Raw genomic sequence first — 13,352 nt, 5'->3', positions numbered from 1 at the left:
TACAGTAGACACGTGTACTTTCATGACAAAATTTGTGTGCTTTTTTAACAAATTGTATTGTTATTTTTCAGGAAAATAATATTTTTGATTTCTATCAAGGATGCCTGACTGTGGCGATATTTCAGAAAGTTGTTGACAGTTGTCGATGTGTACCTTTCAACTATACTTGTAAGTATTATATTTTTAAAGACTCTCAATTTAGCAAAAGTGCAGTTTCTGTTGAAAATGTTAAATAATCCAATATTTACTTCCATTACAACTTCACTCCGAGCTAAAATGCAAATTTCTTTTACCATTCTAGCTGAAGAGTTACAAGTGGCGATTACAACTAAATGTACTTGGGACAGACTTTTTTGCGTTCATAGTACTTTAGGTAAGAAAATGTATTTTCTTTTTACATGACAGCTAGTCTGAAAAACTGAAAGTGGCGCTTATTCTGAAAATAATTTTACATTGACGATCAGATATTATTTGGTTCTATTTTCTCTAGTTTCTTTTTACAAATTAAGAGCTAGTAATAATTGTATATTTCATTTCATTATCTCTAGAAATAAGCCGAAATAAGTAAGTGATGTAAATAAGTAGCTTACCTTAGTTAGGTAAAGGTTAAGTCCTTTATTTTTCCATTTCAGAAATTCTGAGAAATAATTTACTAAACTTGTTCTTGAATAATAAAACTTCAATTTTATCTAGCTAATAAGAATCTTACTATCTAGGGCAGTGGTTCCCAAACTTATTTAGTCTACTGCCCACTTTAAGAATAAATTATTTTTTAGCGCCCCCTATTTTTGTAGTCAAGAGTCGAGCTCAGTCGATGTCTAAGAGTCCTCCTAGTAGATGACGCCTCCCAAGCCTCTACACAACGTCCCGATTTTTTTTCTGGGTCTCGTACCGCCCCCCTTTAGGCCTGCAGCGCCCACAAGGGGGCGTTATCGCCCACTTTGGGAAAGACTGATCTAGGGTATTACATTTTTAGTGTTGAATAACTGACGTATACTCGTATTTAGGTTATCTTAGTTCAGATTTTATACTTTAGGCATTAGCGCTTGGCAGAATAATAATATTTTCCAGAGGTAGTGTAGCGATACCTTAAGCGATTTTTTTAGAATCGGTCAGGCAATTTAATACGAATTTGTCACACCTACAGACTAGCAATGCCAATAAAAAGAGTTGAATAACTTTTTATGCTAATGCTTACAGAGAATAAATTGGTGTTATTTTATTAATTTTTCAGTAACAATGATATCCACGCTCAAAGACCTTACAGTTGAAAGTGGATGTTACCAAAAGTGCGACTACGTCGAGTACGAAACGTACGTGAAATACATCAGGCGGGAGAAGGAAAGCGCGTAAGTGTATTTAAATTATTTATGGTTGGGTTATCCCAATTGTTACTGAAAAATGAGCAGCCACAGTATAAATTCGTACTGATGACCCTTCTGAGAACTGAGCGCTCCGCTCAGAAAATATTGGAATGGACATCTATTTTTTTTTATCTAAAAAATAACACATTCGAATATCGATGGTATTTTTTCCCAGCTTACATCTCACTTATCTTTAACAAATACACATAAAAATATTAAAAGTTATTTTGATATTAAAAGCACTTAAGAAACATAAGTTTAAAGAAGACGTAATAAGGAATGAGAAACATTAAACTATACTGTGTGCTTACCATGAGTTTACGTTAGGTGTGCTCGCTAGCGAATACGTCAATAAAATCTATGATGATTTTATTTCTCGAAAGTAGCCGCTAGGGGCGCTACACAATATGTCATACATTTAATGTCATATTTTTACGCAGTCGCTAACGAGCACACCTAACGTAAACTCATGGTAAGCACACTGGTGAAATAATAAATACTTTTTACTTTAAATCTCAAATACCTAATTAAATCAACAGTGTCGCTAATGAGAATTAAATTCTGTATGGCGATACATTTTCCACTTTTCACGTAAAGCATAAAGTAATAGACCTATAATTCGTACAATATTGTGCAAGTATAATGATATCAGTGGAAATAAATCGTACTCTTTTAAGGTCCGTTACCAAAATCAATGCTTTCAACGTTTCATTGTAACATTTCATAATATTTAGACTACCATCCATCATTTCACGTTTGAATACCGCTTCCACAGAATTGGGCGGCTATTATAATAAGTTGAAGTCAAGTCAGAGTACCCGTAAAGCCTTCTTTCAGGTCGTCAAGCCACTACAGCTGGTTTCTGGTACATTTCGCCGATAACTCTTGCATGAAGTATCGGCGGGAGGTGCTTTACTCGTGGGACCAAATGCTAGGTAAATTCACTGTACCTGGTGTTAGGCGATTATCACACTGCACCGCGCTCCGCCGCGGTCCGCGTGGCGACATATAACGAATCCCGCGCGCAAACGCGTTGTCAGTGTATTGTGCCGCGCGTTTTCTATACAAACTGAGGTACTTGCATAATAATGATTTAATCTGTCGTCCCGCGTACCGCGGCGGAGCGCGGTGCAGTGTGATAATCGCCTTAGAGTTATGTTTTTGTAGTGTAAATATGAAGGTATAAATGTAATAATATAAATTAGTAGCTTTTACTCACGGCTTCGCCTGCGTGAAATTTAGCTTGTCGCAGATCGTTGTAAATCCTATATTATTTAGATGTAATATACTGTAAAGTCTAATCAAATTCCGTATATTCTTTACCAATTAGCTATGCTTACATCTACCAAAAATTTTGCGTCAACTGTAATTGAACATTGAAACCCGGCGAGAGATATTTATTTATTTATTTATTTTCTTTATTAGGAAAACATACAGCTTATTTATGATACAAGTAGAATAAAATAATAAGTTACACAAGCCTATGAGTGATATCTATATATATAAAAATGAAACCCGTTTTTCGTTGTCACGACATAACATGAAAACGGCTTGACCGATTTGGCTGATTTTTTTTTGTAGTTTTCTAATACTCTGTACAAGGTTTTTACGGAAAAAAATATAAAGAAAATATCTACGCTAAGGCGGTACGAAGTTCGCCGGGTCAGCTAGTCTATATATATAAAAATGAAACCCGTTTTTCGTTGTCACGACATAACATGAAAACGGCTTGACCGATTTGGCTGATTTTTTTTTTGTAGTTTTCTAATACTCTGTACAAGGTTTTTACGGAAAAAAATATAAAGAAAATATCTACGCTAAGGCGGTACGAAGTTCGCCGGGTCAGCTAGTAAGATATAATTATGTTTGGTTTTATGAACATTATCGTTTTGTATTGTCCAGCAAACCTCGGAGGGATATTCGGCCTCTGCGTGGGCGGGTCCATCATCAGCATCATAGAGCTGCTGTGGTTCATCATCGACCTCGCCTACTGCGTGATCATCACCAAGAAGGAATCTCGCAAGAGAAAGCTGAAGAAGGAAGAGTTTGCATCCAAATTGTCCTTTAAATTCACGAACGGTAGTAAAAAACTATCCTTTAGTCATTAATTCGTTCGCTCGTTTCAGCCGAATAAAGTCCACAGCTTTACAAAGGCATTCCCCAAAGACCAGTCCTGCAGTCTGACCAGCCGCCCGCATCCAGGCACCTGCCGCGACCTTCACCAGATCGTCGGTCCACCTAGTCATAAATTCACACGAAATCAAAATATTATATTTAGATCGGTAACAAGTTTGTGTAGGGTTCAGTTTGCACGCCTTTGAAATTCAATTTCTTTATTAGGTTATTGGCCCTTTCAAGGTGCCGTACGTCCCTTTTAAGTACGTCCCCTTAGTCAGGCTTTGTTTGCGTAAATAATTTTAGATATGAAATAACGAGCTAGACAGGTAAAGTCCATTCACCCTCATCATTAAAATACTACTTCACTATAATGTAAGTACACTTTTCTCATAAGTTATTCATTTAATAATAACACTTATTTTTTAATTGAGTTTTAGAAATAAATAGTTTTAGCAAGTTTGAACTCATTCTACTGATGCATAATACATTTTAAAAATCATATGGCAGACACGCTTACGTGGATTCTTTAGCAAAATCCTAATAAGTAGAGATTTAAATTTGAAAATCTGACTCTAACGTGAAGTTATTACGACAGTGTGTCGCCTGATAAGACCTTGGTCTAATTTAACTTCGACAATTAGTTCATTGAACTGTAAATAATTAGTACTCAGTAGTCAATGAAAGCATGCCCAACTAGAGCGTCATTAATCTACCGAACATTATGTTTACTTAGTTGAGGGGATACCATGTTATTACCAAAGTTGGAACTTGCTCCTCGTCGACGTTACTAAGTTATAAGTCAGACAGAAATGTTTAGTCTGGTAGTTTGTCTTGCGGTAGTGGCAAGGGGGCATCTTATACAGAGTTTATGAACATGAAACTTCAAGTTCGAGCCAAAGTTAACAAAAAAAAACTGTTTTTCAATAATAAAGCACTCACTAACGACTAGATATTAAAATACGTTAAACTTAGATATTGTCACGTAGGATTTAACAGATTAAACCAATATCAACACCTGTAACCGAGGTAGATGAGCAGGTAAATACACAGGGATCGAATTTAAGGAGGACTAAAATTTTAAGCTCTCTTAGGCTGAGTTGCACCACCTAACTTTAACGGTAACTATGACGATAACCGGTGCTTTTTGTATGGAGTTTGACAGCTTTTTGAAGTTTGTCAAAGTTAAAGTAAGATGGTACCACCCAGCCTAAAACGTGCAAATGAAGACTCATTTTCATGATATAATTTATACCGCTGTCGCTTACAAAACCTTGGCAACGATATTTTGGCTGTATGTTAAAAGTACAAAAAATCTATAAGTAATTAGGTTATTTTTATGTAAGATACTGGAGGATAAAATATTAATGATATTTAACATGTTGACCTAGCACCCCCAACCAGTTAGTAGTTACTGCTAATTATTTTTAGTTCAACGGCTGGTAGGTATTATTTCCGTATTATTACGTGAACTGATCAACTTCTTTTCTGGAAAAGATAATTTCATTTTTTTTAACCGACTTCAACAAAAGGAGGAGGTACTCAATTCGGTTGATATGTGTTTTTTATTAAAAGCAAGTTATTTGGCAGTAATCTAATGCAGAAATGGTAATATAAATTCATTTTTGATCTCATATTATTTTGAAATTATGACGCCTACTCGTAGTTTAATATTGTGTCATAATATATGCAATGTGTCATAATATATCTAGAAGGTACTTTGATGAAAATATTTATGAAATAATATATTCAGTTTGAAATTAGGTGTCAGAAACGATAGAAAATTTATCGCTTAAAGTTAGAAATATTAAATTATTTGATACTAATATCAAAAATATGCAGATAGCAATCGATCAAATGTTTATTTGAAATATTTCAACATCCATTTAATCTACGAGTATCATTTCGTAAGATTTAAAAAAAATATCCATAAGTGACGTGTAATATTAAACATTTAGATGCCAGCTAACTATTCAGAAATGATCGACATAATACCTATTTTCGTTCTAGTTGAACTGACCTTGTTCAGACATAACTGTAGCACATTTATCATGATTAATAGAAAAAAATGTGTATCTCAGTAAAGTGACAGTGGACCGGCTAAATAGGTGACAAAATTGATGAATCACCATTTATTATAAACAACATGGCTCTAAGTGGAGGCAGTGACTTGATAGAGGTCGGCATGGCTCTCCTTGGGGAGGCTTGCGTCAAGCTGTCCATGCCATTGTATGAAATAAATGATTAACGTATTAGTTTTAAACCTTGGAGTATATTTTATTATCATCTTCTTACTTCTTTCTTACTATACTTAATCCTACTAATACATATTATAAATGCGAAAGTATTTATGGATAACTGGATGTTTGTTATTCTTTTACGCAAAAACTACAGAATGGATTTTGATAAAACTTTACAGTATTATTGTTTATAGCCCAGTATAACATATAGGCTATAATTTATGATGATCTGTGATTAATCAATTTCACGCGGGTGAAGCCGCGGGCAAAAGCTAGTCTTTATCATTGTTTGCCGAATGAAATAAACACAGGATAAAGGAAGGTTTTGTTGAGGATGTTTATTGTGAAATTATGTTGTTTTTAACAACGTTCTGTACCGTCGGGATTTTTTTCCAAACCTTCACGGCTTCTTTTGATTAGCAAAAGAAATGTCCTCAAATAAAATAAATGTTTGTAGTAATTTGCGTAATTTTTCACGATCAAGGTTAACACGTGCCGACGTGAACCCTTGTAAGTAATGTACGCTATTATTCTTCTTTTATCACATGATTCGAATGTGCCTCTTCTTTTTGATTCTTACTTTACACCTTTCTGCAATAAGGCCGCAGATTTTTTTTAAATAAACTTTAACCGAATAAATTATGAGAGTAAGAACGTTGGCATCCCATAAATAAACTTTATGTGGTCCAAATTTAATTGCTTACGCAAGCATTAAGTATTCAAATAAACTGATATAATAATATTTGTCTCAATTATTTAATAATAATAATAATAAATACACTTTATTGCACACCAAAGATAAGAACAGAAAGAAAAGGAACACACAAGGTACAACTAGGCGGTCTTATCGCTATGAAGCGATCTCTTCCAGACAACCTTCTTATACATTATTTATTATTACAAATTATTTCTTATACATTACGTAAATAAGTCGCAACTTTTGTCAAATAACAACTTTATTCAATTAATTATAACTTTATTCAATTAATTATAACTTTATTCCCCACTCAATAAAATTGACATACATTTTATATAAAAACATAAAGGAATTACAAAGTTTTTTTTCACAACTTCTCGAAATAGGACTGAAACCTCGAAATTACCAAGACCGTATTGAAAGTTTGTAACTTATTTTGAGTAGCAAATAAGTAAAATCTTAATAAAATATAAGAATGAATATAACTTTTTTGATGTGTATCCGTCAAAACATAAAATTTAGCCTAAGGAGTATTTATTAGAGAATAAATTTTATAATAATACATTAACTTAAAATGACTTAAAAACTAAAATTTAAAAATTTAGCTAAAAATATTGACAAAAAATATAGTTATAACATCCAATCAGCTAATACCAATTACTACGTTTCTGTAAATAAGTAAATATGTTTCTTTTCGATCTCGTAACTTGGGTCCTCCTCTGAAACCTCATCATCACTTTCTACCTAGGTACCTACTAAGAGTGCAAACACAGTTGCAAACAAAAAACAAAAACTAAAAACCAAACTTCAACTATTTTCTGTTCTCGTAACGCCATCTATCTAACCAATGGTAAACTAAAAGCTTCTGAACCTTTCATCCAGTGTCGTCAAAAGAGACGAAACCTAGTTTTTAGCTAATAAATTTACTTAAACGCCAAAATTATAAACCATAATGGCCCAAAGTCAGTTCTAAATGGTTCTAAGCAGTCGTAGACTTGTAGCAGGTAAAAGTACTCTTAGTTCATGTTAAAGCTACGAGAGCGCGCTACGGTGCTACGAACGCTACGAACTACGAGTCGCTACGGTGCTACGAACGCTACGAGCTAGTCTACGACTGACTACGAAAATGAATATTTTTCGTAGCGCACGCTTATGCGCTGTTTTAAAATGTTATTACAAGATGTGTATTAAACAAGTCTACTATTTAAATATGTAATAAAACATAATGTTTTTTTGTTTCCATAATATTTATGAATATCATGACGTAAATAAGGTTTTGAGTTAAAATCTATTTAGTCGTGGACGTTGTGATGGTTCTATTCAATACAGACTTTTTTAAGGTTTTGGAGATTTTTTAAAACTTTAATATGCCTATTTTACTTATGCTTTTATTATCATCTACGAGTAGCTAGAAGTAGAAAATGAAAATCCATTATTTTTCTAAAATATAATTTATTTACAATCAAATACATCAACAGTATTACGTACAGTTTGTTATTTGTTATACCATTTTACATAAATAAAAATATGACTATACAATGGATCCTATGGAGGTAGGTATGATAATAGTAATCGAAACTGTCATGATTTATTTGACAACACAAAGTAAATGAATAATTTTTAGTCAACTTCTTACAAAAATGTGGTCAAAATCATCAATATAATTTAAAGTCCTACGGCCATAAGCATAGCTCTTAAAATATTATGTTTTATACACTTCCCCTTCAAACTGTCTAGCTAATAGTCGACAGCTACTCGTATAATCTCTTTGATCCATTCTTAATTATTCTAAATAACTATTTACAATCTTTATAAAAATATACAACAAACGTCAAAATCATTTATTTTGTACTTAAAAATGACTAGATATTAAATGCGTAGTCTAATTAAAATGCTTTACGATCTTAGCTTATGTTCATTGTGATTAAAAATAAACTTAAATGTATACTCGGCATCGAATTAACTCGCCACAAAACCAAATTGAACTACAGTGAAAGTTTATTTTGGTTTTTGGTACCTAGTTTATGTAAACTGTAGACCGTAGGTACCTACGTTATGAATCCATTTTATTTTTTAATAATAATAATATGTATACATCTTACTTAAGTAAATATTAATACAACGATATTTACAATAATTGTAAGTAATAATAGTAAATTAGCACTGAATCCTCAGCAACTTGCTGCATTATGAATTTTTATTTTATTTATATGAATGCTCACAGAATACTGGGTAGTGGACAGAAACTAATCTTTACATACTATTTATTATTAATTGCTAAAACGCTATTTCTTCACACATATATTTTGAATAGAAATAAGAACTAAGACTGCATTTATTGTGGATTGAATCAAATGGATTTGACTTTTCTAATTGAAGACCCATTTACTTTCAAAAAGTTTTACCTTTCAATGGCTATGTAATTACAATTGCCTTATTTACTGAAACATCACACACGTATAAAAATACCTTACATACATTTTACTTTGCTTTTTTACAATTCGTTTAAACTTTATTATTATTATTGTACATAATTATAATAAATTTAAATGCCAGGTCTAGAATAAGAATTAAAAATCTAAAAGCTTAAATTTTTATCGTTGCTCGTTGCATTAGCATTAGGCTTTTATTTATGTTTTTTTTTTTTACAATTATTACCTGCCCTTTTTTTTGCTTACTCTCTACGACTAAACCACAATTTTGTATTTAATAAAAAACATTACTAAACATAATAATATTTTTATTCGATTCCTTTAAAACACATTCGTAATAATTTCGTTGTTTACATTAAAATAAAATAAACCGATATAGGTATTTAGTCATTTATCGTTTACTACAAAATTATCAGAGTGCCAAGACAAAGTTGCAAAGTACGTGACCGTTCGCACCGCGAAGCGATTTCGAAATGAAGGTTATTGTGCCCAGTGACAATGATAAATAATAGCATTAATTTAAAGATGCTTTATACAGGGTGGAATTTCGTAATCTGGTGTCATTTACAAAAACTGCGGCGACTTCTGGTACCGATTCCATCCGCCACTCCTTCCGTACTGGATGCTGCTGCATCGCCGGTGACTGCCTCGGCACTGCAGTGTAGTACAAGTACGCGTACTACAAGTCCGAGTGCTGCAAGTCCGCGAGCTACACGTGGTTGACTTTTGATGCAATCCGCGCATCTGTTGGGGATAAGCCTGCTGTAATTAGTAAATGTTAGGTTACGGGCGTTTCTGTTAGGTAATTAGGTTGGTGTCTAATTTTTGCGTTAAGTGTGAGAAGCGTAAGCATATGATTTCTTCGAGAGAAAGCATGACGCGAAGTAGAAACTGTCAGAGATTGAAATTTTAAAGCACGCAGAGCGCGTGGCGTCTGCAAAATATAATTTTAACGGAAATATTAACTGGAACTTTAGTTGAAAGACACCAAACTGAAAATATAAATTATTTTTAAAAGCGTAAGCTCAGAAGTAATATTACTTTATTGAATTTAATAACTTATTTAAAGAGCATGAATAAATTTAAATACTGTTACCATGAAGCTGTTGGTTGACAACAATTCCCGTAATAATTTTTAACTGTTTTTTTCTATTTTTTTTGCTGATACTAGGTTAAAAACCACGTAAATTAGCAGAAAGCAAATTGCATCATCATATTTGTAAATCATTACTTAATCGCAAATTAATTATGCAGTAATATTTATAAAACGCGAGGTCCTATTTCATTCTTAATCTTAACTTTTTCCGTTCATAATCGCCAAATAATTATATATTATTATCTACGATGGATTAGGACATAAGCATACTTTCTTTAATTGAAACTCGTCGAGAAACACCAAATAACAAAACAAACGAAGACTACAGGTCATTGAGAAAATCTCTTTGTGAAATTACGAAGCTTTTACAAAGCGATGAAAAATCGCAGAAAGATGTTCTTCGCTTCTTTGTTTCATAGTATTTTATGGGAATGTTTTTAAATTATATCTCACGCTAAATTGGGTGCTCCAAACTGACATAACAATCTTTTGATCAGTCATTCTGGAGCAAAGTGAGCCTTTTATTTCAACGATGTCTTAAATCAAGTGAGATTAATGTTTTCCTTTTAGCTAGGTGTCAAAATGTGATTGAAATGCCGTCTCAAATAACACAAAAGCCGAAGGCACAGGAAATCTAATATTTTTTTAAGGAAGAAATGCATGTTGCCTAAGAAGCTACTTAATTTGAATTTTCTTCGTTCGCAAGGTTTTGAGTTTCAAGATCTTGTGCTCAGCCTTTGTGAACTTCAATTTGTATTTTGTAGGATCAATCAACCAATACGTACGACTTAAGTAGTGTGACCTAAATTTTTATAGCCTACATTTTAAACGAAGGCTTGTAATTTTAATAAGTACTTTAACTTTTTTTTTAATATTTTTTTTTTACAATTTTAATATTCAATTATAAATTGTACTAGATAGCAAGGAATTGTTGGCACCCAACGAGCGTACATCTGTATGAACTTACATGGAGTAGAGTACTAGAGTTTATGTTACCGGTGTCGTGGCAGATGAGCTTGCGCAGCGAGCGGCGGAAGTTGCGCGTCATCAGGCAGTACACGATCGGGTTGATGGCCGAGTTCGCGTGCCCTGGAATACACACGATTGGCCTATAAGTGGGAGTAGAATAGAACTAAAGTCTACTACTTCTAAAGTCATGGTGTTATAGATGGTTTGCTAAGAGCCAAAGCATACGAAAAGATTTCGCCGTGTAACGCGCGACACGGCGCCGCACCACTCGTGTGTCCGCCACAAATATTTCAGCAGCAGCTGCACTGCTGTGACGTCGCACCACCACCGCAACGCGTCTAGTGCTTTAGCTCTTAGACTTCAGCAAGCAAAATCATGTAAGAAGGTTTTTGGTCTAGAAGATCATCATAAGACGTCATCCACACAAAGTATGTCATACCTTTATATGAACAAGAACAGTTGAACAACTACTTATGCAGGCACAAGTAATGACAACTTACCCAGAAGAAGCGTATACGGCAGCGCGCTCGACACTGAATCCACCGGTACCGCGTTCACGTCGACCAAAAGCTGCAGGATATTATACGGCAGCCAGCAGAGAGCAAATAGCACTGCTAAGAGGAGCAGGATCCACGCCACCCTCTTCCTTTCTCGGACCAGGCGTATCCTCTGGAATTAAGAGAAAATGTGTTGCAATAGTTGGTCACCGATATTTGCGAAAATCGACCCAAAAGACGCAAAATAACGATACTCCTATAGGAGTTTTGGGCTGACACTGTGTAGGTTTGTTGTCGACACGATAAGAAGTGTAGGCCAATCCCTTCTCTATTTTCCTCCGATAAAATAAGAAGGTCGTGCTCCTACAGTGGAGATCAAAATGACCTGATGATGGTTAAACTTTATTTTTAAAGTACCATTGCCAGATTGCGTGCTATTTGAAACCACAAATACTTTTAACCATAGACATCTTAATTCCACCCAGAACCAAATATTCCTCAACGCCTTCCGTCTCCAAACTTCGCTGTAAATTAATTAACTCTTCAAACTGAATCGCGTTTCTCGACTCCAAAGCCATCAATCTACTTAGCTTGATATCGTCTTGGCGCGAGTCTCCTCATAATTACCGTCCAATTAATATCACATCACGTTGGTACACGTGCGAGCGGCTTATGTAAGTGACGTACTAACGTAAACAGCAGACTCACTCAAGCTTACGCCCGTATTCACAAACATTACTATGAGGTCTCACAGTGCGCGTGGATGCACAGGGTGACACACGAACCAATCACAGAGCTCTATTAAACACTGTGCGTTCATTAAGCGCGCATCGTTTGTGAATACGGGCATTAGTTTACTCTGACGCTTTATTCGTTAAATACGATGTTTCTTGCGCAGTTTCTTCTCAGCACCGGCCCAATTAATTGTCCCAAAGCTGTGGTAGGTTAATAATAATAGTGGGAAGTGTAAAAGCGCTTTTCCCTGTCGTGGCTGAACGCAATCCGCGAGAGCCTAAATACATTTCCCTCCTGAAACGCACGCGTATCGCAAACTCGAATCATGTACATCAAGGATTAGGCGTGTAAGGGATAATAGAGACGTGTTGTGTTGTTGTAGATAATTGGTAGAGAGAAGAAAATTATTCCTTGCCAATATTATTATAGTAGTAACTTGGCTTGACACGCTACCGCGTGTCTAAATATTGTGTTTATTATTAATTAAATTTGGCCTTTTCTTTCTAGCATGGGAGCAGAAAAATATGTTTATTTTCCAACAATTTTTTTGACATGAAAAACATTTGCATTATACACATCTGACTAACTTCTTTCACCGAACACTACAACAACTATGAAGAGGGTCTAACTATAAATGAACAATGACTATTTCGTTTCAATTTCGTGGATACGCACAATGTTATCCGATCGGGTGGTTTATAAAATACAACTATTAATATTGTCGTTACTATTAGTCAAGGTCGACCCTTAGGCTGGGTTGCACCATTTTACTTTGACTTTAACAAGCGTCAAAAATCTGCCAAACTCTATACAAAATACACCGGTTACCGTTAAAGTTACGGCCAAAGTTAGGTGTTGCAACTCAGCCTTAGTTTCCAAACATTCTGGACCTTTCTTCATCCAAATATAGAATCAATCATCTATAACTGTCCTTCCATTACCTTTTTGCATGATTCACTGAACAATAAATGTTTACATATTGCGAGATACATAATATTTTCTCTTGAAGGGTCTCCTCCAATTTATTGCAAAAATATTGTTTACGAGACAATCATTCTCAGATAGTTTTTTTCTTTTTCTCTTGTTTCTAAGCTTTAATAAAGATATGTACTCGTGAATAACATATCATACTTCATACTAATATCATAAATGCGAAAGTTTGTGTGGATGTCTGGATGTTTGTTACTCTTTCACGCAAAAACTACTG

At 34.3% G+C, this 13,352-nt stretch overlaps 2 protein-coding genes across 2 annotated transcripts in view; one reads left to right on the top strand and one right to left on the bottom strand.

The window, feature by feature from the left end:
- Nucleotides 1–77: 77 nt before the first annotated feature.
- On the top strand, nucleotides 78–3,472 carry LOC135071401 (uncharacterized). The gene is made up of 5 exons (XM_063965193.1): nucleotides 78–168; nucleotides 302–373; nucleotides 1,235–1,349; nucleotides 2,202–2,299; nucleotides 3,267–3,472. Exons 3-5 carry the CDS (start codon nucleotides 1,240–1,242, stop codon nucleotides 3,470–3,472), a joined length of 414 nt encoding a protein of 137 aa, XP_063821263.1. The 5' UTR covers nucleotides 78–168; nucleotides 302–373; nucleotides 1,235–1,239.
- Nucleotides 3,473–8,658: 5,186 nt separating this feature from the next.
- LOC135071289 (QRFP-like peptide receptor) overlaps nucleotides 8,659–13,352 on the bottom strand; it is a 176,763-nt gene continuing 172,069 nt past the window's right edge. The window contains exons 6-8 of the mRNA XM_063965079.1: nucleotides 11,414–11,582; nucleotides 10,912–11,033; nucleotides 8,659–9,610 (exon numbers count right to left, since the gene is read on the bottom strand). Of these exons, the coding sequence (XP_063821149.1) occupies nucleotides 9,413–9,610; nucleotides 10,912–11,033; nucleotides 11,414–11,582 (489 nt within the window). The 3' untranslated portion in view covers nucleotides 8,659–9,412. The remainder of the gene's footprint in view (nucleotides 9,611–10,911; nucleotides 11,034–11,413; nucleotides 11,583–13,352) is intronic.

Source organism: Ostrinia nubilalis, chromosome 4 (assembly GCF_963855985.1).
Source record: "Ostrinia nubilalis chromosome 4, ilOstNubi1.1, whole genome shotgun sequence".
NCBI classification, from domain to species: domain Eukaryota; kingdom Metazoa; phylum Arthropoda; class Insecta; order Lepidoptera; family Crambidae; genus Ostrinia; species Ostrinia nubilalis.
Note: the sequence above shows the minus strand (reverse complement) of the source record. Positions and strands in the feature narration are given on the sequence as shown.